This window comes from Oncorhynchus keta, chromosome 22 (genome assembly GCF_023373465.1).
Source record: "Oncorhynchus keta strain PuntledgeMale-10-30-2019 chromosome 22, Oket_V2, whole genome shotgun sequence".
Taxonomy (NCBI): Eukaryota; Metazoa; Chordata; class Actinopteri; order Salmoniformes; family Salmonidae; genus Oncorhynchus; species Oncorhynchus keta.
In genome coordinates this window covers 30014684-30041699 of record NC_068442.1, presented here as the reverse complement: position 1 = coordinate 30041699, position 27016 = coordinate 30014684, and the positions used below count along the sequence as shown (strand labels likewise).

The 27016-nt window shown below is 42.2% G+C and overlaps 1 protein-coding gene across 1 annotated transcript in view; it reads right to left on the bottom strand.

Moving 5' to 3' along the window:
* LOC118401299 (cadherin-13-like) overlaps positions 1–27016 on the bottom strand; it is a 636121-nt gene that overhangs the window by 132766 nt on the left and 476339 nt on the right. The window contains exon 8 of the mRNA XM_035798686.2: positions 13653–13793. Within this exon, the coding sequence (XP_035654579.1) occupies positions 13653–13793 (141 nt within the window). The remainder of the gene's footprint in view (positions 1–13652; positions 13794–27016) is intronic.

The window sequence follows — 27016 nt, the reverse complement described above, 5'->3', positions numbered from 1 at the left end:
AAACCTCATTAACACAATTTTGGAAAATACCCATTCCCCCCTTCATTCATCATGCAATGCCACCTGGCACTATGAGCCTGTTGGGAGGTAGCGACCCTGGCTTTATTTCAGTTGAGATGTCCTCTCTATGTGCTGTCAATGAGCGGTGTCTACACTGCCTGTCTGTTAGTCCTTGGCCTTCCTCTCAGCCTGCACTAATTTTAAGTGGAGTGAAGAGGAGAATGAACATCTCTCTCTCTCCACCTCTCTCTCGTCTCACAGTGATAGAAATTGTACCATCACACGTCCATCATACACATCTTTTTACACCTCAACCCATCCTTCTCGGCGGCAGCCCCTCCTTCCTCTGACAGACCGCAGAGAAGAGAGATAAAAGTGCAGAGATCCCCGACCGTCAGACATAATGGCTTATGAATATAAATGTGGTTTGATTTGGTTGGTCTGACAGAGATACAGCCATGCAAGGAGAGAACACAGAATACAGCAGAGCAACTGTTCATCTTAATGGAAAGTGCTTTGTGCCACGTTTCTGTGGCCCCATAGATTGAGCTGACAACAAACACACAGTGGCATGTCACTTTAGTCCCTGGGGAGACAACACTATTCCCTTAAGGAGCCTTGCCATCACAGACAAGATTCTAACTCTCAAAGGTACATGTCTTTCTACAGACAGTAGTGTTCTCTCCCATTCTGCCTGCTGGCATCATCTGACCTGACTTCACAAAAACAACTGAAAAGCCCCCAAAGAAAAATCCTATGCTGCAACTTTTCTCATTATTTTTCCACTTAAGTTTGATACTTTTGAAAGGTTAATTTATTTGAACTGTGCATGCTCTTATTCGTATGTGGGTAATTAGCATGCTAGCAGTATTTTGAGAAAATATCCTCCTACACACACACACACACACACACACACACACACACACACACACACACACACACACACACACACACACACACACACACACACACACACACACACACACACACACACACACACACACACACACACACACACACACACACACACACACACACTCTCTCCATTCCTCCTACATCTTACATACATGGGCCAAGGCAGGTAATGAGCTTACCTGCATCATTATTACATTCGAAGAGATCCAGCTCAAGCTGTTCCCATAGATACACTTCAGCTGAACATGTGGCACAGAAAACCAGCTCTGCCTTTATTAGTTGATATAACTATAACAGTAAAATGGACTCTAATCATTGCATTAACCTAGACAGTGAAATAACATCAATACTTTTCAACCAAACTTGAACATAACAACCTGGCTGACAGCTATAATAGACTTGTGTTTCTATGCAGGTTGCTTTGCACATATACATTGAAGGCAATGTAAATAGCTTTGTTTGGACCTTGAACCCACAGAGAAAATGATGTACACACTACTGCCAACTCTTAGCTTCACGGGAAGAGATGGGCACACAAAAAACAAGTTCCAAAGTCAATTATAACCTTACAACCAATTAAGTCCTCTAGTGACAACAGCTTGTCGCCAACTACAGTTTGCCACCATGTAAAGTACAAGTGATCAGTGTGTGCTTCACCTCAGAGTGATGTCATTATTGAATGGACAACAACCTTTTTTTTTGTACACAGTTTCAGTTAAAGATTCAGCCTTAACACCTTCTAGGCATCCAGTATGTAAAGTAAGTATGAAAAAAGTTCCAATGTTTTTTTTCTAGTTCACTTTCAGAGAAACGGTAATATTTTGTATTTCAGATAGAAAGGATCAGCTAGGATTCAAAGGCATGCAATAACAACCACTACTACATTAACTGAACACAACGCTAACTGAGCTTGCACCACCTGACCCAATGCTTGACATGACAAAAGGCTACAGTTGTGGTATGATATACACTGCTCAAAAAAATAAAGGGAACACTTAAACAACACAATGTAACTTCAAGTCAATCACACTTCTGTGAAATCAAACTGTCCACTTAGGAAGCAACACTGATTGACAATAAATTTCACATGCTGTTGTTAAAATGGAATAGACAACAGGTGGAAATTATAGGCAATTAGAAAGACACCCCCAATAAAGGAGAGGTTCTGCAGGTGGGAACCACAGACCACTTCTCAGTTCCTATGCTTCCTGGCTGATGTTTTGGTCACTTTTGAATGCTGGCGGTGCTTTCACTCTAGTGGAAGCATGAGACTGAGTCTACAACCCACACAAGTGGCTCAGGTAGTGCAGCTCATCCAGGATGGCACATCAATGCGAGAAGAAGGTTTGTGGCAAGAAGGTTTGCCGTGTCTGTCAGCGTAGTGTCCAGAGCATGGAGGCGCTACCAGGAGACAGGCCAGTACATCAGGAGACGTGGAGGCCGTAGGAGGGAAACAACCAAGCAGCAGGACCGCTACCTCAGCCTTTGTTCAAGGAGGAGCAGGAGGAGCACTGCCAGAATCCTGCAAAATGAACTCCAGCATGCCACAAATGTGCATGTGTCTGCTCAAACGGTCAGAAACAGACTCCATGAGGGTGGTATGAGGGCCCGACGTCCACAGGTGGGGGTTGTGCTTACAGCCCAACACCGTGCAGGACGTTTGGCATTTTCCAGAGAACACCAAGATTGGCAAATTCGCCACTGGCGCCCTGTGCTCTTCACAGATGAAAGCAGGTTCACAATGAGCATGTGACAGACGTGACAGAGTCTGGAGACGCCGTGGAGAACGTTCTGCTGCCTGCAACATCCTCCAGCATGACCGGTTTGGCAGTGGGTCAGGCATGGCGTGGGGTGGCATTTCTTTGGGGGGCCGCACAGCCCTCCATGTGCTCGCCAGAGGTCGCCTGACTGCCATTAGGTACCGAGATGAGATCCTCAGACCCCTTGTGAGACCATATGCTGGTGCAGTTGGCCCTGGGTTCCTCCTAATGCAAGACAATGCTAGACCTCATGTGGCTGGAGTGTGTCAGCAGTTCCTGCAAGAGGAAGGCATTGATGCTATGGACTGGCCAGCTCGTTCCCCAGACCTGAATCCAATTGAGCACATCTGGGACATCATGTCTCGCTCCATCCACCAACGCCACGTTGCACCACAGACTGTCCAGGAGTTGGCGGATGCTTTAGTCCAGGTCTGGGAGGAGATCCCTCAGGAGACCATCCGCCACCTCATCAGGAGCATGCCCAGGCGTTGTAGGGAGGTCATACAGGCACGCGGAGGCCACACACACTACTGAACCTCATTTTGACTTGTTTTAAGGACTTTACATCAAATTTGGATCCACCTGTAGTGTGGTTTTCCACTTTAATTTTGAGTGTGACTCCAAATCCAGACCTCTATGGGTTGATAAATTGGATTTCCATTGATAATTGTTGTGATTTTGTTGTCAGCACATTCAACTATGTAAAGAAAAAAGTATTTAATAAGAATATTTCATTCATTCAGATCTAGGATGTGTTATTTTAGTGTTCCCTTTATTTTTTTGAGCAGTGTATTTAAAACTGTTTAAATTACTATTTTTACCCAGTAAGCACCTGCAACTTACCACAGGTCAGGTGAGATAAATTACACTTAAATGAGAATCACTTGCCTTCAACCAAATTATTTTGAATTTTGAATAATTTCGTCCCAGCCATTTCTTTTAATTTCTAAGGGAAAATCAAAATTTCAGTTTAGATATTTTTTTCCCCTTAGTGTGAACAACAAAAGGTTTTTAAATTTCAACTTATTTTACAAGAAAAAGTGAATCGTACTAGGGTGCCGCAACTGTGTAACACACAGAAAGGGCCCTCAATGTTACATGCTTTGTGACAAAGTGAAAAGGCCTAGGCTGACAGTATATGTATGTCATTAACTAGATAATGCAAGGTTATGGCAGCCCAACAATGCATCTGGCTGAGGATTGGGTTCTTGCAGATAAACTAATCATTTGACCACTTGCCCCCCACCCCCCGACTTTGCTGATAGCTACTTTATTGAGGAAAAGTGGACTTACTATGCCTGCAATATGTGGTTATCTTAAGATTAATGCACTAACTGTAAGTCACTCTGGATAAGAGAATCTGCTAAATGTATTTTACTAGGCAAGTCAGTTAAGAACAAATTGTTATTTTCAATGACAGCCTAGGAACAGGTTAACTGCCTGTTCAGGGGCTGAATGACAGATTTGTTACATGTCAGCTCGGGGGTTTGAACTTGAAACCTTCCGGTTACTAGTCCAACCCTATAACCACTAGGCTACCCTGCCACCACAATGACTAAAATGTAAATGTAAACAAATGTCAATTTGGCTACTACAACCCATACTTGGTGAAATTAATGCTTTAACTTTCAAAGTACTTGATCACTTACATTAATTAACAGTCACTTGAAGCTTGTGAGGCCATGTGAGGAAAACAATGGACAGAAATGTTATACATTCAATGAAAAGTAGATACAATAATGTGTAACTTCATACAGCAAAGTATTGTTGGTGGTAGGATGGTACTTTAACAAGAAAGGCTATCAGCTATTTGAATGGGGACTCTTCAGTGCTCCCCGAAGAGACGTCTTGTGTTCTCCAGACCTGAAGGACGGCACTACTCTGAACAAACCACTCAAGTGTTCATACACTCTACACAGACACTCTCAGGACCACTGAGTATCTGGCGAACATGAGAGGTTTCCTATTCATCTCAATATCTAAATGACATGAGGAAAGATATGGAATGCAATTGGCCCTCTTCAGACACTGTAGGTTTAAGATCATGTTTATACACCACATGGTTGCTCATACCAAATGGCTTCTTCTATTTGATTACGATAGAGAAAGGAAAGGTTAAGCTAAACTACTGCCACTTTGATATACAGTACCTTGATAGGTTGCAAGGGAAACACACAAAATCTTATCTATTTGGATATATTTTGTCAGCACAAAGCATTCAAGCAGAAATAAAGATGGTCTGAACCCCAGGTTTCTTCCTGCCTCCTCCCCATCACTATCCTCCCACACGGACACAGCCCATTCCATCAAAGCAACAGACGGCACGCGTATGGCAGCCTTCACTGAGACAGCCAGCCCAATCCTGACAGATAGCCCAGCCTAGCACAGCCTGGCCCTGAGGACAGACCTCAGTGTTTCAGTTATCACCGTTAAAGGGGCAGTGCAGTCAAAAACGCAATCTCCTGTTTAAAAAATATATATATATATTTCCACACTACGATGTCGAAATAACACTATCAAATTGTAAACATGATTGTAGTGTCTTAACACTTAGTACTTATTTATGTATTAAGAAAGACTCTGAATACAAGCAATTGAACTGGAGCTTCACATTTACTCAAACTAGTTAGTACCAGAATAACATAGAACAATACTGCGCATGACCAAGGGCGCTTCATCCTTAAAGGGGACATCAGTAATTAACAGAACATAACATTCCTTCTCTTATACAATCAGAGTTACTTTTACCAAACCACAACTGCAACATTTCCCAGAACTTGTTGTAGTTATTTTGCATCTTTTAATTTGAACTTGAACAGTTTGTTTTTGCTTGTTTGTTTATAAGTCTAGTCTGTCTGGTGGACGGTGCCTTCGTTCTGGGTAGCGCCTCAGATTGTCTGGAGGCTCCTGAACATCCTCAGTGTGTGCTTGTTCCATTATAGCGTCTGCTATAGCAGCACCTTCATCAACACGTTCCCTTCTTTCAGCCTGGAGTCTCTCTACTGCCCCACCGTCCTCTACAGTTCCCTGTGTGTCACTCTCAGGAGCTCTCTGTGCCTGTTCTCTCTCGATTATTGTGCTGTTTTCCGTGGAATGCATTTGGTTAATGTGACGCCGCCACATTATGTCTGGGCTCACTTGAACCTGGTAAGTTCTGGGTCCCGTTTGTGTGTGTACGGTCCCTCTTGTCCATTTCCCTCCTCTTCTGTAGTCTCGCACCATCACTTCCTGTCCTGTTTGGAGATGGCGCTCCCGGCCACCGGAGAGCATCTTGGCTTGTTTGTTCAGCACTTCATTACGGCCGTTTGGCTTCATGATGTCCAGCTGTGTGCGGAGAGGCCTCCCGAACATCAGTGCGGCTGGGCTTTCATTTGTTGTGGCATGTGGGGTGTTTCGGTAGGAGGCCAGGAACTTGGCCAGTTTTGTTTGCAAAGTCCCTTCGTCTCGTTTTGCTGCACAGAGTCCTTGCTTTAGGGTTTGCACAAAGCGTTCTGCCAGCCCATTGGTGGCAGGGTGGTACGGAGCTGAAGTTGAGTGTTTGATTCCATTTACTGACATGAATCTTGTAAACTCGTCACTTACAAAAGCTTGCGCGTTGTCACTTACCAGCTGCAGTGGCAAACCGAAGCGTGCAAACGTTGTTCTGAGACACTCTATCGTCTGAGCTGAGGTGGAGGAGTCAGTGCAAAACACCTCTGGCCATTTGGAATGGGCATCAACTATAACCAGAAACATGTGCTTTTCAAAGGGACCAGCGTAGTCCACATGAATTCTCTGCCATGGCTCTGCGGGCCATTCCCATGGGTGGACTGGGACAGGAGCAGGCATGTGAAGGGTTTCCAAACATCCACTACAGTTCTTTGCCATATTTTCTATCTGTTGGTCCAGACCTGGCCACCAGAAGTGGCTCCTTGCGAGCAGCTTCATTTTGACAATTCCAACATGACCTTCATGTAGTTGCTGCAAGACTAGATGTTGGCATTTCTGGGGTATGATGACTCTCATTCCCCACATCAAACATCCTTGGTACGTTGTAATTTCGTTTCTCTGCTGGAAATACGGAGTCAGCTCCTTTCTGCCAGTAGCTGGCCATCCTGACATGGTGTAGGTGTACACTTTTGACAAGGTCACATCTTTACTTGTCTCATGTTTGATAACTGTGCTTGTGACCGGTAGTGCCTCGAGCTGAGCGGTATGGAATATGTCCACTGCATCCACCCTCCTTTGTCTTTCTCTTGTACACGGCAGTCTGGATAATCCATCTGCATTTGTGTGGAGGGATGATGGCTTAAACTCAATGTCATACATATGACTGGCAAGGAACAGGGCGTATCGCTGTAACCTGGCTGCTGTCATTGCCGGAATGCCTTTCTTTGGACTGAAAATGGAAAGCAACGGCTGGTGATCTGTAACCAGTGTGAAACGCTTGCTATATAGGTATGCGTGGAATTTCTTGACGCCTTTGTCGATTTGTGAGTAGTTTTTCTCTGCATCATTCAATGTTCGTGACGCAAATGCAACTGGCCTCTCTGACCCATCTTTCAGTGTGTGTGAAAGGACTGCCCCTAATCCATAAGGGGACGCGTCACAAGCCAACTTCACTGGCATTTCAGGGTCGTAATGCATCAGGACCTGTTCAGATGTTATGAGCCGTTTTGCCTCCAGAAATGCATTTTCACACTGCTCTGTCCACCGCCATGTCCTATTCTTTTCCAGGAGCTGATTTAGAGGCTGGAGTACTGCTGAAAGGTTTGGGAGGAATATTCTGTAGTAATTGATCAGACCCGTGAAAGATCTCACTTCTGTGATATTTTGTGGTCGTGGTGCCTGTACCACTGCCTCGATTTTGTCCCGTGTTTTGTGCAATCCACTACAGTCAATCTCATGTCCACAGAAGACAATCTTGTCTTTGAAGAACTCACACTTCTTTAAGTTTGCCTGTAGACCATACTCTTTCAGTCTTTTCAGGACCTCTTCCAGGTTAGCCAGGTGCTCTTTGTCGGTGCGTCCTGTTATGATCATGTCATCCAGGATACACTGGGTTCCTGAGATTCCTTGCAAAATCTGGTCAATAGTTCGTTGCCAAATGGCTGGGGCTGATGCAATACCAAACACCATGCGGTTATACCTGTATAGACCTTTGTGTGTGTTTATTGTCAGGTACTGTTTGGAACTCTCTTCAACCGGTAGCTGCAGGTAAGCCTGTTTCAGATCGATTTTACTAAAGTGTTTCCCACCAACTAGTGCAGCAAAGATGTCATCCAGGCGTGGTAGGGGGTATTGGTCCACATGCAACATTGGATTCACAGTTACCTTGAAGTCCCCACACATTCTAACAGACCCGTCTTTCTTCACAATAGGAACTATGGGTGTGGCCCATTCGCTTCTGTCCACTTTCGTCAGGATCCCTGTATCCTGCAAGCGATCGATTTCCGCTTCCACCTTTGGTCTCAGGGAGTATGGAACAGATCTGGCTTTGCAGAATTTTGGGGTTGCGTCATCTCTTAGTACAAGTTTTGCTGTGAAGCCTTTTACTGTTCCCATCTGATCACTGAAAACTGTGTTGTATTTATTCCGCAAGTGTTCCAGTGTTTGGTCTGTGCCTTTCTCTTTGGACTGGAACGTGTGGAGCATTTTCAAGTCACACCAATTCAGCTTTATTTTTGAAAGCCATTCCCTGCCAAATAATGGGGGGCCAGTTCCAGGCACCACATACAGCTGTAACTGCTGTGTTTTCCCCCCATAATGCACTCTGATCTGCAACGCCCCCATTGGGCTCAATCTCTCTCCTGAGTAGGTCTTCAGCAACACATTTGTGTTCTTCAGCTTGATAGCCTTAAAGTGCTCATTGTAGACGGTAGTGGAAATCATAGACACTGCAGATCCTGTGTCCAGCTCCATTTTGAGGGGTTTGCCTTCGATATCTGGTGTCACCCATATTATGCTACTGCTGGGAGAAGTCACTGTGTTTAACTCCATTGTACCAATTAATAGTTCATCTGAATCACTGCCACTGTTCTCTGCTAGTGCATTCACAGACCCTTTAATTTTCTCAGTTTTCCTGTTGTGACTGAATTTGGCTTTGCATGCTCTTTGAATGTGCCCCCTTCTACTGCATTTGTGACAAATTTCGTCTTTGAAACGGCAGTCCTCTGCTCTGTGACCATCTCTGTCACACCTGTTGCATTTTTCGGCCACACGGGGGTGTTGTCGACTGCGTGCAAACTTGTGCAGGGAAATTTGTGACAGGTTGGTACTTCTTTTACTTTGCAACTCAAAAGTATCTTTAGTCGCGATTTCCATAGCAACAGCAATTTCAACAGCCTTTGCAAACGTGAGCTCTGATTCTGTGAGCAAACGTTTTTGAATGTGTTCATGTTTCAGTCCACAAACAAATCTATCCCTTAATGTGTCATTTAGGTTCTCTCCCAACTGGCAATGTTCAGACAGTTTCTTCAACACTGCTACATATGTACTAACACCCTCCCCCTCATTCTGATCTCTCTTGTGGAAACGAAAATGTTCCGCGATGAGGAGTGGTTTAGGTGATAGGTGATTTTGCAATATCTCCACAATCTCTGTGAATATTTTATTTGAGGGCTTCAGAGGGGCAGTCAGATCTCTTAGCAAACTGTATGTTTGTGGGCCAATTAAACTCAACAACGCTGGCACTTTCTTGTTATCAGCAATGTCGTTTGCAATGAAGTACTGTTCCAGTCGTTCAATGTAAGTTGCCCAGTTTTCGTGCGTGTCATCAAACACATCTATTTTCCCGATGCTAGCCATTCTCTTTACCTCCGGCTCCACGGGTCTTTGATCTGCCGCCTCGTTCTCGTCAGCTCTCCCCTCGTCTTCACTGCTTGCTAGCTGTTGTGCTACAGGGTCAAAATCTTCCTCTCTTCCTACGAACTCCATGTGTATTCGTGATGCACTCTGCAGGTAATCATCCTCGTCGCCATTGTAGTGTCTTAACACTTAGGATTTATTTATGTAATAAGAAAGACTCTGAATACAAGCAATTGAACTGGAGCTTCACATTTACTCAAACTAGTTAGTAACAGAATAACATAGAACAATACTGCGCATGACCAAGGGCGCTTCATCCTTAAAGGGGACATCAGTAATTAACAGAACATAACAATGATGATAATGCCCGTTTAGTGTAAGATCTTTTTTCCTGGAATTTGTCTTTTCAGGTGGGATCGACTTTTTGGCCCAGAGCATGAAATAAAATTCTGATTATTCTGACCAATGACTAGTCTTCCTTTTTGCATATGTATCCTCCTACTTTGAATGGATAAGCGGGGTAGATCACAGATGACCACAGGTGTCAAACTCATTCCACAGAGGGCCAAGTGGCTGTTGTTTTTTTGCTCATCCCTCATGATGAATTAAGGTCACTAATACGTTTTTTAACTAGGCAAGTCAGTTAAGAACAATTTCTTATTTACAATGACGGCCTACCCAGCCAAATCTGTATGACACTGAGCCAATTATGCACTGCGCTATGGGACTCCCAATCACGGCCGGTTGTGATTCAGCCTGGAATCAAACCAGGGTCTGTAGTGAACCCTCTAGCACTGAGGTGCAGTGCCTTGGACCGCTGCGCCACTCAGGAGCCTGAAGCAGTAAGGAACTTGCCACACATGGTTGTCTAAAACCTGCAGACACTAGGCACTCTATGGAATGAGTTTGACGCTCCTGGTCGAGACGATCATATCCGCTAATCAGGGCTGTATATGCAAATATATTTAAATGTGTATCAACACGCCCACATGAGCAGACTGAGCATTTCAATGGCAAAAGGAGGCTCAGGGAAATAAATTATTACAAATACATTTGGAATTATTTTTATGAGGAAAAAAACACACACAGTGATTTATTAGACATGCAGTGATGATTTAAATAAAATAAACAACGTAAGACTGCATGGGGGCTTTGATATCATTATCATTTGGAGGGCATGCATATTCTCCCGTCACCATGGGGGAGCAAGGGCATGGATTGGCTGTCAGGCTCCCTGTGTCTCAGTTTGCTGCTAAGAAACTATGAAATGGGCTAGTCAGAGATGAGATGCCAGTTATCACCCAGGGCCAGATGGGGGCCAGATGGGGTTTGCAGGTGAGGGGGTGGCAGGGGTACACTATCCACTTGAACCAGGAGGTAGTATCACCAGCCTATCCTCTCTGTGTCACCACAGGCTTTCATTAGGGAGACTTCAGGTCAAGCAGAAATTGTGTCATAGGGGCTGTTACGGTCCTCGGTCCTACTTTGAAATGTTTGCTAATGTGTGTTTTAGTGGTGTGGATCAGTGGTCAGAGCTGTACTGGAGCAGCAGTTAGACTACAGGCTGATATGTAGACTGACAGGAAGAGTCAGAGTCCGTCCATAGGTCAGTTAACAGCAGTGGTCAATAAACACATTTCAAAGACAGACAATGCACAGTAACACACACTGTGGCGTGTAGTTAGTTGTCAATGCACGGAGTGGTATTGGTTAGTGCTATATCTTTATTTTGAACCCCAAATAGGAACAAGGTCCAACAGAAGTATCTGTCAATCGTTATGCTAAGATATCAGCATAGTATTGCATTGCAGAATAAATCAATACAATAAGACAATATAAGCCAGTGGTTTATTGCTGTTGGTTTTTATCAGGAGTGGCATTAATGTCCTACTATACATATTCTGTCTTTAAGGGGATTCCAAATCATCTTTTGTTGTTTCCACTCTCATAAAAATGGGATTAGAACTTGTTCAAAAAAAGTTAAGCATTGTGGATCCCAATTCCCCAAAGAAGCTTCACAGAATGTAATACATTCGTAAGTATGAACGAGCAATTTAGCCTTAGATTAAAAAAGTTGGGTGGATAGATTGCACACGGCCCTCAGAGAAACTTGCTAAGGAGAACAATAGTGCAGCTCGACAGACTCATGAGTGTATATAGTATCTGTATGCCTATACACCAACCAAGAACACTATGATAGATTTACTATTGACTCACTGTTATATACTGTAGTCTGTCCATCTATACCAGACATTAAACAAGTCCGTTCTATGATAAACCCACCCTGCCCTCCGGCTACACGGGACTGCATGGTGACCTGTGCGAGTCCATTTCACTCAGAATCTTTGATGAGTTAAAGTCAACCCGAACTTGTTAAGTGCATTTCCGAGTAGTTTCACACTGTGTGAGAGAGAAGATATGGAATACAAATCCAACAGAATTTCCTCTTTGAGAGGTGTTTAGATAGCACTAGAGAATGTGTAATACCTTACAAACCATGTTTGCCTGTGTGGAGCTTTATCATATCTCACTACTCTGTATGGGAATCATAGGTTCTAAAGTCTATTTCAAGAGTGCGGCGGCTAGGCAGGGTACTTTGTGAATCCCCTACTGCTTGACTTAAGCACATCTTCAAGTAGACTAGTGTTATGTGGAGTCATGCCAACACTACCAGCACCTGTGTGTACTGCAGGGTAGGAAGCCTAGCTCCTCTCTGATTGATGAATAATGAAAGGTAAAGCAGAACATGTCTTTCTCAGCTTGAATGCAGCACATACACGATGCAAGAGATGCACTTCTATGTTTGTAGACAGAGTTTTCAGTTGAAAAACTTTCAACATCCAGAAGGATATGTTATTTTAAAAGGTTTTTCAAGAGAGTGTAGAATATTTGCACTCCAAGTGGAATTCAATATCTATGAATGTGCCCACATTCACATTAACATGTCCGCTCATGGACACCCACACCCACAATAGTTGGAAGTCATAAGAGATGATTCATGGCCAGGTTAGTGGCTGCTGAGTGGGTGGGGACTTATATTAGGAGTTTAGCACCTTAAATGGCTGTGTTTTTAAAAGGAACATTTCTCCACACTGTTAAACGGATCACCAGAAGAAAGATGGAGTCATTAAGTGAGGACATGGACAGAGTGCATTCAGCACGGACCCAGCATGCCTACTCAGCCAGAATATTTCATTGTGAAGATCTCACAACGCTCTGACATGGCAATGCATTATGGGAGCCCGTCTAGTGGAGGTTGGGGTTGATGTGTCTCAAAGCCTGACAACAGCTCTGGGCATTTCCATTAAAAACCACACAACTCAACATTACGACCTCTCCTCCAGGCCCTGATGTGTTTTTCTTCACCTCAAGAAGAAAAAAAAACAGCAACAGTTGCAGTTTTTTGAAAGACTCATCATGAGTTGGCACAAACAGGCAAATATGTTAAGTTTGTTAAGTGCATTTTTCCTGAATGACGGAGATAGTGTGGCTGGTGGATATTGGGTTACGTGTGCCATACAGGGTTTCTACTAGATCCTTGAGGCTGTGCTGACAAAGGAAACCAACACCATGATCATAGCAGCACAACACACAAACACACACATATTTCCTTATCTCCCTTGTGAGCCCCTACCACCTGACTACTGTGATGTGTTGTTTATTACATGTGGTCACACACACACACACACGATGACGACTGATGTGAGCTGAGCCTTTCCTCTGGCAGGCTCTGAGAATTATAACACTATCATTTTAAATTGGATAGCAGAGGACATGGTGGATAACTGGTGTGTGTGTGTGTGTGTGTGTGTGTGTGTGTGTGTGTGTGTGTGTGTGTGTGTGTGTGTGTGTGTGTGTGTGTGTGTGTGTGTGTGTGTGTGTGTGTGTGTGTGTGTGTGTGTGTGTGTGTGTGTGTGTGTGTGTGTGTGTGTGTGTGTGTGTGTGTGTAACCCACTCCATCACCTGGACGTGAATCAAGCCTGTCACCAGCTGTATCTGCGAACAGGGACTGATGACAGAGTACAGGGGACAGAAAGTGATGACAAGGACAGAGGACAGGGGAAAGAGAACAGGGGATATGGCAGAAAGGACAGACAGAGGACAGGGGACAGAGGACAGAGAGGACAGACAATTTTAGGGGACAGACAGAGAACAGGAGTCAGGGGAACAAGCAGGGATGCAGGTACTTACCAGTGAGTGGGTAAACTCTGGGGCGTGGTCGTTCTTGTCTGTGATGGTGATGGTTGCCGTGGATGTTCCTGTTAGTCCCACGTCTCTTCCCTTCATGTCCTGGGCTACGATCTCCAGCTCATACTGCGTAGTGGGGAGTGTCTGGAGGGACACACACACAGACACACACAGTGTCATAAAGTCTGTCATTATCACACATCCATTTCAGGGGTTACACACAACAGAATCATCATTAGACACAGGATTTGTTGAGGGAGATCAAATTAATCCACTGAATACAAATGATAACAAATGATTAACTGACTGACAAAAAGCAATTTAGACTGAATGATTGTTACACCAGTGTGGATTCATTTCGGAGTAATCATATTCTAATAAAAACACACCCCCTTGGCGTCTTATTATGTTGACACTTTGTACATTTCTATCAATCCTCTTAGAAAGCTCAGGAACAAAGCAACAGACTTTTGGAGGCATAGAGCCAGACAGGTACTGGAGTGTAATGATCACATAGTCACATAGCCCAAGTGACTCATACACACAAAACAAACAAAAGAGTGTTGCTACGGCATGGACTCCTGTCTGGGGGTGGTAGTGCAGTACTCTGTTGTCTACTAAATATGACATCCATTTCTTGACATTTAAATATAACTAAACAGATGTCAAATGTCTGTTATAACATAAGCTTATCACATTATAGAAACCAACAAACACCCACATCAACTATTGGCATCTATCAGGCATCCAGGTCTTTTGCAAACCAGATGAAAAAATCCCCAAACAAATGTATTTACAGTCTGTGTAGAACACCTCTCAGCACACAAGATTATGAATAGACATATGGCAGTACGACACACAGTATTTTACGTTCATCCATTTTTAAATACCTAGGGGGTGAGTTGCTTCAATACTTCCCCTTCAATGGCTCAGAAGACATAAGATCAAGGTTTGTATGCTTGGCAGACATGCACGCGGCGTTATTAACATTTTTCTCCCAGCTTTCATGATGTGCTATATTAAAAGAGAAAGGATCCTCTTTGGAGCTTGGCTCTCCCGGATAATTCTAAGGCGAGGGAAGGCAGTGCGGAGGGACCCTGGAGGACAGAAGCTGGCCAGGCATTAGTGTATGTTGGAGAAGTGGAGTGTGATTGCAGTGCAGGTTAAATGCCAAGCTCAATTTGGAATATGTAGCTCTGCATACAGCATAGATTATTTTGTTGTGTTTAAAGCCATGGTTAATATTCACCTGCAGACTACAGATTTGTTTTTTTCCAAAAGGAATCTTCAGTCCCCTTTTGGTTCCAGGTAGAATCCTTTTTGCTTCCAGGTAGAATCCTTGTGGGTTCCCTGTAGAACCCTCTGTAGAAAGGGTTCTACATGGACTGCAAAACGGTCTACTAGGAATAAAGTTGGATTTGATCTAGTGCTGTTCTTTAACTTTGATTCTTGGCTGAGATGGAGATTTAAATTAAACTTATAACCAAAGCTTGAAACCCTAGGCCTATGCATTGTATATTTGAAAAAAAGCTGTTGATGAATTTGCAAATGCTATATAGGCCTAAATACTATCATTGATGATATGACTTATAAAGTATGATTACATTTTATTTGCTCTGTTAAACCTACACTTTGGAATGACTTCAATTGCAATTTATTTAATTATCTAAGAGGTCTATCAATAATGATTCTCACAATAGCACATTGATAGTAGTCAGTGGCAAATGCGGGTTTTTTTTGTTGGCAGAAATGCATTCTGGAACATGTGAACTTGTATGTGCCTTAATAACAAACGTGTATGCCATCTGTAAATATGAATACATTTGTTAAATTACGAGCCAAGTTAGCTTTGCCCCGTAAAAAGTCATAAACCTTCCCGCTAGCAATGATTGGCTGAGATAATGGGGCGGCAGGTAGCCGAGTGTTGGACTAGTAACCGGAAGGTTACAAGATCAAATCCCTGAGCTGACAAGGTAAAAATCTGTTGTTCTGCCCCTGAACAAGGCAGTTAACCTGCTGTTCTGTGGCTGTCATAGTAGATAAGAATTTGTTCTTCACTGACTTGCCTAGTTAAATAAAGGTTACATGAAAAAAGAAAGTAATAATGCATGGGCTGGACATGCCGAGAGAGGAGTTCAGATTGGTCTACCTTGTAGCACACCTCTCTCTATAACAAAGGGCTGCATAGTACATGTAAGTAATCCTTTCTAACACTGGTTTTCTGAACGATATCATGAATAACTACAAAAGTGTTGCTCTTTATTTTCTGGAGAACAGAGTTTATAAATCAGTGGTGGAAGCAGAATATGATAGCTAAGGAGATGGAGAAAATTCTGCCGTTTGATTGCAAAGATGCAGAGGAGGTCGCAAAAAGAACACAGAGGGGGTTGTAAATTGTTATCAGTGTCACCCCTGAAATGGATGTGTGATAATGACAGACTTTATGACACTGTGTGTGTCTGTGTGTTGTATAAAACACCTTCAAACTAAGGAAAACCATGGCATCCGTGACAGAGAGGGAGAAGCATTTATCCACATATAAGAGTATATGGATAAGAGAGACTAGCTAGCTATGTTTTCAGATATTAAACGTTTCTAATTTTGTCAGGAAGTTGTTTTCATTGCAAGTTAAAGTGTACTGTTCGATAACTAGCTAATATTAGCTGGATGGCTGGCTCGCTATTTAATGTTACATGTATGATCTGTGTAGTAATATTATTTATATCTCAGATCAATTTGCATTGTTAGTTATAGCCTAATGTTAGCTATCTAGCTAACAAGGCATCTAGTTAGTTAGCTACCTGTAGATTCATGCAGGGTAGTAATGTTATGAGTTGGGATTATGGTTCATTGTTTAGCGAGCTAGCTACATGTCTAAACAAAATACTCCGCTATGCAAGGTACCATGTGGCAAATACACTTTGATTTTATTTGATATAGCTAGTGTTTTTACCAGAGATGGTAATGTGAAGAGCAATAAGACCTGCACCAAAGTTAAATTAGGATATAGGATATATATAATGTTAGGCCAATGAGACAGTGTCAAAGTTAAAACATTCTCTGGTAGAATGCCTGCTTTTATTTAGTCTGCTATTTTCTGTAATTAGCTTGCCATTAATTGATAAATAATTATCTTGTAGTGAATTTATTTTCCTGTAATAATTCATACAAATTAGCTCAAGTTAAGACGATGTCAGCTATATGATGTGGTCATTATTTGAACTGGCTAGCCACCTAACTTACTGTTAGCTAGCTAACAAGCTGGAAACAATGTTTAGAACATTGCTTTTAGTAGCCTGGTTTGCTAGATTGACATATACTAAATAAATGTTGAACCAGATGGGTTTATTGCTGTTAAAATACACAAGTTTTGGACCACCAGGTTGCTGATGTCATGCATGTGAATCCTTAAAGAGATGGATAGGGCCAAGGCTTAAGAGCAGTACATATACTTCTTAAGTAGTTTTTTGGAGTATCAGTACTTTACTTTATTTTTGACAACTTTTACTCCATTCCTAAAGAAAACATTGTACTTTTTACTCCATACATTTTCCCTGACAACCAAAAGTACTCGTTACATTTTAAATGCTTAGCAGGGCAGGAAAATTCACACACTTATCAAGAGAAGAAAACGTAGTCATCCCAACTACCTCTGGCCTGGCGCACTCACTAAACACAAATACATATTTTGTAAATAATGTCTGAGTGTTGGAGTGTGCCCCTGGCTATCCATACATTTTAATAACAAGAAAATGGTGTCGTCTGCTATGCTTACATTTTTGGGATAGGGGGCAGGGCAGCATTTTCATTTTTGGATGAATAGCGTGCCAAGAGAGAACTGCCTCCTACTCTGTCCCAGATGCTAATATATGCATATTATTATTAGTATTGGATAGAAACTCTGAAGTTTCTAAAACTGCTTGAATGATGTCTGTGAGTATAACAGAACTCATATGGCAGGCGAAAACCTGAGAAAAATCCAACCAGGAAGTGGGACATCTGAGGATTGTAGTTTATCAAAGCTTTGCCTACCGAGTACACATTGAGATATGTACGATATGTACTTCCTAGGGCTTCTACTAGATGTCAACTTTCTTTTGAAACTTGAATGAGGATTCTACTATAAATGAGGGGCTCATGAGACCTGTTTGAGTCAGTGGTCTGGAATAGTGCCTTGGTCTCATGACGCGCGCTCCCGACAGAGTTACCTCTCGTTCCAGTGACTTTCTGAAGACAAAGGAATTCTAGATTCATGAGATGAGGAAATGGAACTACTAATACTTCTTCTAATCTGACATTTGTGTAATGACCCTGCCCACATCACCAACCTTGTCCAACCCCTCTACTGTCTCTCCTGTTCTACTGGTCTCATTAGAGAGATGCTCTTTGTAAACCACACACAGTCACACACACAGTTACAGTCTTACACACACATGCACAAACGCACACGCACACAAACACACCAGGCCCCGCTGCAGTGGCTCAACAACACTAGACAGGAGTGTGACATCACCTGTGTCCTCCACCCTCTCTGCCTCCATTCTATTTCTCCTTTAAAACTCTCTATTTTCACATCTCAAATCTCTCCCACATAGCCTCTTTATTGTGGGAGTAACAGCCTAAAACAGGGCCTATCAACAAGGGGCTGGATCTTTGAGACCAAGAGAGGAGAGGAGGCAGTAGGCAGTGAGTAGGGCCCGCTCCGTTCCTCTCCTCTCTGCTGTTCCCATCACTGATAACATTGGGATCGATCGGACCCCAGGTAGGGGGAGACCAGACGATCAATGCCTGAAGCCCCTCAGGCACATTTTAATTATCATGTCAACACAGAGTGATAGTGTAACATAGACACTGGAAACAGTAGACTACAGTACATAAAGTCTGTCTGGAAGTTCACTGCTGGGTATGTATATTTATACAGTTTATGGACTTAAGAATTACGTTCCCGAAACACATGTTTCTCGATTATGCTGAAGCATAAGCTTTACTATTACATTATACAATCAGCCAAATACTTCACTGTGGCATTCATACAGCACTGTAACATTAGAGAAAGCAGTACAGTGCAATACATGAATATCCTGGAGTCCAGTCCTCTAGCCGTGATTATGCATACACAGTACAAACACTGAGTTCTCCCATGAATACAGTATGATGCAACAGGAGTGTTCTTACCATTGTATCTCATTACATCTCCCTGTGTTTTCTCTCCTGGGCCTCGCCACACCGTGCCACGGAGACATCCTCAGCACAGCGGGAGACTCTTTACATCAATGTGAAGTAAATCTAGGCTACTTTGACCCCCATGCCCCACCTATTCCACTCTTCTCCTCCACTCCCTTCTACTCCCACGCACAATGCTCTACCCTACGCCAGACACAAATCTTCATTCCTCACTCATGAACTGAGCTGTTTAAGGGTGTCCCTGTCAAAAGTATACCACTATATAGAGAATAGGGTGCCATTTCAGAGACACAGTATGTATACAGGAAGCAGCAGCACAGTAGGTGTTTACGCCACAGATACTGGGTGACAGAGGTGTCTGTGACAGCCAACTGAGGATATATCAAACCCTCATAAACAGATGGTCTTCCACAGACCTGTGAGTTGAGAAAAAACCCAGCTCCATCTGGAAGAGAGCTGGGCTCAGAGACACTTCATCTCACTGACGTCACAGAACTCCACAGAGTCCTCCTGTGGCGTGACAACGTCTTAATGACTAGTGTCTCTCGTGTTTACGCTATTGAGAACTCTTCACTACTTCACTAACATGCAATATTTTCCATGATACGAGGGTCAAGGAGCATTCACAAATGAGATCGCAGTGTGCCAGCAATTACACCAAAGTGGAGAATAACATGTTCTCTGTAAGTGCATTAATCATCTTTTCACAGAACGAAAGAATAACATGGCATAATTGCAGTAAACGCAGCCAGCCACGGGACTGAACAAAACTTAAATTAAATTGAACATCTCAAATTAAATGACAGGCTTTTAAAGATATGTATCCCATTATGTGGTCATCCGATTTTGTGGTTATCCGATTTTCTCTTAAAATAATTCCACAGCTTTCAGGAATAATGCCATCACAAAGTAAGTAGAGACGGGAGCATAGAGTCAGGCAGAGGGGTTGTGTTCCACTGTCTCAGATACTACATTACCTTCCTAAATAGGTATGATGCCATAATCAAAATTCCATTAGATCTTTCTTTTCACTCTGGGCCCTTCAAAAGAAGATGACTCCCCTTGCCAAACCTTTGGGTGATTTACAATTATAGGTTAACACAGGAACCAGGGTCATCCTTAGGGGTTTACCAGAGCCAGAATGCCTGCTCCATGATATGGTTGGGCCATAAAGGCCATCAGGGACAATAGTTCATATGCACCGCCCTTTATTTACGACCCTGAGGAGATCAGGAGATAGGAGACAGACAACTTAAAAACAGCAGATTACCTTGTGATTTCCCTGGGTTATTACACGAGTGGGGAGGTGATTATTAGAGACTTTGGCGCCAGAGCTGTGTTAGAAGAAAGAAAGAAAATGCTGGGACTTTTTGTTCCTCACTCTCCGTAACAAAGAGAAAAAGGCTCCAATAATGCCAGAACATATTAAACACATTTCTTATCAATGTATTAAACTGTTGTATTCATGACATGTTGATATAACCTGAAACATAATGTGATATTTCTCTTCTGATCATTCTGTTATAAAATAAATATAATGGGTATTTCACTGTAACATAAAATGTATGGATTTTACTCAAGAAGTGTTTGGTATTGTCACGCCCTGACCGTAGATTGCTTTGTATGTTTCTATTTTTAGTTTGGTCAGGGTGTGATGTGGGTGGGTATTCTATGTTGTATGTCTAGGTGTTGTGTTTCTATGTTTAGGCCTAAGGTTCCCAATCAGAGGCAGCTGGTTATTGTTGTCTCTGATTGAGAACCATACTTAGGTAGCCTGTGTTCCCACTATGATTTGTGGGTAGTTGTTTTCTGTTTTGTGTATTCACCTGACAGAACTGTTTCGTTTCTTCCTTTCACTTTGTTATTGTGTTTTGTGTATTCAGTCTAATAAATAATTAACATGGACACTTACCACGCTGCATATTTGGTCCGATCCTTCATACTCCTCCTCAGACGCCGAAGAGATTCGTTACAGGTATCTACTGGCTGTGTACTTCATCTTAGAGATTGTTTGTCCTGTACAAAATATTTTTTAACATTCTGTGAACACTTAGGAGGAAATCGAAGGTTTATTTCATATGGACATTAAATGTGTTGAGTTCTTAGGACCAACGGGTTGTTCCAGTGTCACACTGTCCGGCCATTAGAGTCAGCCTTCTGTGAGTCTCCACATAAATTTGAGGACTTACTAAACAGAAAGGAGATCAAGTTCCGCAAGGCAAAGCTACAAACAATCCCATCTCCTTGGAATCCAAAACACCAATTGAGGAAGCCTTATCCTGCTCAGACAAAAGAATCACCAGAGAGGACCCTGCGGAGCAGACTGCTGCTCATTCAAGACCGACAGACTGAGTTTGTAATACACCCCGGGGGATCAAAGACAGAATGAAATCAACTCTAATAGACTTTACTTTTCTGGACTGAGAACTGAGAACAAAGAGAGGAAGACGTGGGAATCATTCCTTCGGCTGTAAGCTATTTCCATCTCGCTGGGCTCAGCTCCACTGGCGAGAGAGAGACTGAGACCACCACCCTCCAACCACTCATCTCATCCTGACAGAATCCCACTGACAGAAAACATTGACACACAAGTATTTCCCTGTTACATTGTTCCAATTCTATGAAAGTGGTATTGTGTGTGTAACGTGGTTGGAAGTTATTGAGTAGTTGTAAGACAGCAGGTCTAATTTACCAGCCCATGATCAATATCGTCTCTGCATTGTTTACATTCAGATGTGAACTGATAGCCTAGCCCCACTGGCGATTCCTGGTTGATGAAACTATAATTTCACGTTTGTGAAAGCATATGTTGGTGGAGCCTCTCATGTTTCCCTCTCAATTGATAAGACCATCTCGTCTTCAAAAGTCTGATGAATGTACGGTATGTACTGTTGTATTTGCTGAGTTGTGTACGGAAGTTAATTTATATTGACCTGTGGAGATTGTCACCTCAATAACTGTGTTGTATCCAATATACCCTGCCTCTATATTGTATCTGTTCATTTCCACATTTCCCAACTTATTTAGTCTAGTAAATAAAACCTTGAATTCATTATTTGTGGCGTTGAGTTAATTTACAAGCGATTGGATTATTGAAGTTTCCGACCTCGATGACCATTCAGAATGAGAATATAGTAAATTGACAGCTGATTAAGACTATTGTTGATTTTGAATAAATGGTATAACAGTTAATGATAGAGTTAATTCAAGGTATCTCTCTATATCAAAACCCTTAAGGGTGCCCCTCTTAGATTAATTTGGATAAGATAACCAAATTAATTCATAAATTAGATCAAATAATTATTCCAATAATAAATCAGTAAATTATTTTGAATATCCAAAAGTCACAACAGCTCCTTCATTTTGTTATTTTCCTGTCACCACTCCGCCAGGTCCTCCCTGTAGTAGGCTGTCTCATCAGGCCTAATGTTGTGTCATCAGCAAACTCGATGATTAGTAGGAGTCCTGGATGAACAGGGAGTACAGGAGAGGGCTGGGGCCTCCGTGTTGAGGGACAGCGTGATGGGTCTGTTGTTGCCTACCTTCACCACTCGGGGCCGGCCTGTTAGGTAGTCCAGGACCCAGTTGCACAGGGAGGGGTTCAGACCCAGGGCCCTGAACTTAGTGATGAGCTTAGAGGGTACTATGGTGTTGAAGGCTGAGCTGTAGTCGATGAACAGCATTCTTACATATGTATTTCTCTTGTCCAGGTGCGGTAGGGCAGTGCAATGATGATTGTGTCGTATGTGGATCTGTTGAGGCGATATGTGAATTGTAGTGGTTCTAGAGTGTCGGGTAAGGTGGAGGTGATATGGTCCTTAACTAGTCTCTCAAAGCACTTCATGATGATAGGAGTGAGTGCTACAGGGTGATAGTCATATAGGATAAGCCCTATGACATTCTCTCACAAAGCAACACTTTTTTCTCCCACCTTTACACCTCTCATTTTTATTGTTTTTCTTCATGACTCTCTCTCCTATCTCTCACTATCTCACCAAAGAAAGCTCAAGTTCAACTTTGTTCTAAGCTATTGAATGATGCTTTTCTTTTTTTCTTTTCTTTTAATCATATCCCATTCCCTTTCGTTACTTTCCCTGGCTGTGATTGCACCGCTGTTCACCCTACTGTCTCTCTTTGAATGTCTCCTACCCCCTCATGTGTTCTGTATGTTTTATGTTAAACAGGGTGTATACTTTCTGCTAGTCTTTCAGATATCTTCATTGACATCTTCACACATCTTTCAACGAATCCTCAAAAAACAATCTCAATCAATTAATAATGCCCTCTTTTTCAGTTTTGTAGTTAACCAAGCACATTTATCCTGAAGCCTTGCTGAGGTAGGAAAGTGGTAGACAGAGGGATAGAGAGAGTTTTGTATCTCTGTTGATATGGGACCACTTTAAGACTGTAAAACACTTTCACTGTCCTTCCTTCTGGTAGATTAAGCAGCAGGGAGAGAGAGAGGGAGAGAGGGTTCAGTAAGTACATATCTCTGTCTGTTTCTCCCTCTGCTAGAATTGTGCTATCTTCCACAGCAACAAAGGACCTCTTGACATTCATGCATATCAACTACAGTTCACTGTTAAACACACAGTCGCTTTCTCTTTCTCTCTCTGAACTTGATACGAATTAGAATGGGAATGGGAGCAATGTTCTGAGAACAAATCCCATTCTCAAGTTACTACTTGCACCATATCAGAAAAATGTTTTAATCAATCAACCTATAGTTTTATCTCATCTATAACAAAGCTCCTGCCAATGGCCCAGGGCTGTTAGAGAGGCATTAATGGACAATACAGTACACATCACAGCTCAGAGCTCAGTTCATCAGATCATCAGATCATGGCATATAGCCTGCAGCCCCCTGTCTGTGTCTGCTCAGAGTGGAGCCAGCCTGCTTGGCAGTGAGCGGATCACACCAGGGGATCCAGCTTAGGCACATCACTCTGGACCCTGGCAGGTAACACACAACATTCTCACAACCTTGATGTGGGCTTGATTCCATCCACAGCAAAAAGAAAAGTAGCTGGATGTTTACCCAGGAGAGCTCACTTGGCTCTCTGCACTATCTGCCTGTAATGAGGGGCCTTTGAAAACAAAGGCTGCCTCTCCTTCACTATAAGACACACACATGTATGTACACACTCTCTCTTTCTCTGTCTCTCTATCTAGCTGTCTCTCTCACTCTCTGAAGAACAGAGAAATAGTGTCACCAAGAGGTGTGGATTCAAGTCACATGACTTGGACTCGGGTCTGACTTGAGTCACAAATTTGATAGAAAATGAAACAACTTGAGACTTGACTTCAACTTGGAGCCTCAAGACTTGGGACTTGACATAGACTTGATACTGATGAATTGAAATGATCTGGCCATGTTTTGTAATGTTTTGTCACTCATTTTGTGGCACAGAGTCTCTGTGGGATAGGCTATTCTCCATTTGCAAAAAAACAAACAGATTGGCTAGTGAAATTCACACTCGGGGATCGCGAGTGTGAAACTGAATGAGAAAAATACATCAAAATATCATACATATTTGATTAGGCTAGATATAGCCTACCATTTGTATTTTATATTTATACTTTTGCTTATTTGATCTGGTCACTAACATAGGCCTACGACATTGCTCCAAATTCTTGTAATCTGTGCTTCAGAACCAAAAATGTGCGTGTCTTGACTGTTGACCAAAGACCAGTCATCAGCACTGGTGCACAAAGGCAGGTGCACATATCCATATTAGTGACCAGAAGCACTTATTTGTTTTCTCTGGTTTTGCCTGGCAAATAAAGAGTAGCCTACCTACTTTGATATTATCCATATATAATTCATTTTACCAATCTGCTACGGATTCATTTTTGACAGAAAAATAGGCTGGTGATTTCATGAATCATTTTCAGATTTCAGATAGGCCTAGTTTGGACAGATTATATACCACAGTGGTGGTACTGGCTATAAAGATAGCTGTAACATCGCACTACCTTCAATACTTATGGGATGAAGATGTAACATATTCCAGCTAATTAATTACGAAATTGGTGAGGAAGAAAAAGGCAACAGACCGATCATGCTTTCCATCCGATCCTGCAAGGTAGGCCATATGATCCTGCCTGCTCCGGACTCGAGAGAAGTGAAAATGTGACATGAAGTCCCAAGTAGAAATTGACTGGTAACATAAATGACTTTCAGCTCAAAATGAAGGTGTAAAGCACAGTTTATTTCTGTATCAAACATTTTGAAACAGCATCAACTGTGCGCACGTGCATGTGCAAGCGCGGGGGGTCGCAAGCTTTGAACCGCGCCTTTTTGGGGGTCATGGGTAAAAATGTTTTAGAACAACTGAGCTAGTGAACAGATTGCTGATTTGCTGTACAGGTTTATAGAATCGGGTGCAGGACAAACATAAAAATGTAGGGAGAGGATTGACAGAAAGACAGAAATAAATATGCAGGTCCAAAAGTTGTTTGGTGATCACTAATATGAACAGTTTACTTTGCATTCTCACCAGCACTGAAGCATCAAGGAACAATTACTAGCATAGGCCTACTGGTCTTTGATAATTCGGTTATGAAGCTTCCATTTGGAATTTGTTGTTAAAATTAATTATTGCATAATCAAAATGTGTTGTAGACAAATGAATGAAAGGGGCTGTCTGGTAGCCTCAATAATTAGAAACATATTCCGTGACCTTGGGACTATAAGGTTCTACATGCACTAAGTTCTGAGATGTCGAGTATAATTTTTCACATCCCAGATCTCAGAACTGTTTTATCGTGAAATATTTTTTCAGAACCCATTAAGGTCCTCGCCTTAAAGGTACCTAAAGAACAGAGTATCAACATGTTTAGGGGGGTGCAATAGCAGATAGAACCTTATGGCTCTGAAATGTCCATCTGGGTTCTATCTGACACTTCTGAATGAGAAATTTTCAGTAAAAAAAAATATTTGAGCTATCTGAATACATAAATGATAGAATAACACTGTTACCATATAGAGTCAGAACACATTAAATACATTAAGAAATGCATTGTGATCATTAGACAAATTACTGTCATCACTTAGCAATGATGTGACATCACTTACTTTAAGATTTCTGACAGTGTTGTTTTTTTTGCTTGCGTGCAATTATTGCTGGCTAGACTAGCCTAGACCATACTTAGAGGGAGATGGCAAAGACATGTGTTCTGATTGGTCTGTCTGTATTCGTTCAGGCTTGTGATTGGATTGCAGAAAGATCTAGAGGCAAAATAAACACACACCTATTTAGGTCAGGTGCTGGCTAGTGGAATTGAACACTTGAAAAATTAAAGGAGAGCCGCACACTCCAGGAGCTCAGATGCAATAATTGAATAACCTAATATCCAAAGTTTCGACGGACAAGCTGTCTTCATCAGAGTATTGCAGATAGAACCTTCTAGCAACAAGTTCAAATGGGTTTATGCAGATAGAACTTTCTTGTTTTTCCTTTTTTTTTAACTTAAAATGTACTTTTTCAGAAATATAACAATACAGACATATGAAGAAACATCTAAAGATCTATTATATGTGAAACATTTTTTGTAGTTAAACAAGTCATTGCATGTACTGTATATATATTTTTAAATTGACTTGAGACTTAACTTGGAAAAACTTGTGCATGACTTGGACTTGACTCGAGGCTTGACCCGTTCTACTTGGGACTCGACTTGAGACTTGACCCGTTCTACTTGGGACTCGACTTGAGACTTGGACCTGGTGACTTGGACCTGGTGACTTATTTTTATTACATTTTTTTGTGTTTTAGTTAACCTTTGTACACCTCTGGTGTTCCCGGTCAAAAATGACTGGTCATTAAAAATGAATGGGTGAGACTACAATTAGTGTATAAAATTGAGTTCAGGCACATGCACATTCATCAGATGGACACACTTCCTCTCCCAGACCTCCACATGCATGTGTGTTTGAGCACACACACACACACACACCTCACTCCCCTTCTTGGCTTCCATGGCAACCCCCACAAGAACCTTTCCCTAATAGAATCTTTCCCCCACGAGAACCACATCTGTTGGCATTCTCACAAACAATCTCAACATTGTTTCAATAATATATATAACTTTTTCTCACAGTTCTGGTATATAAAGCTTTTTTGAGGCCTGCTCACAATTCAATTCTCTGGCAGCAAAATGACCAAACAATATACTGTGTT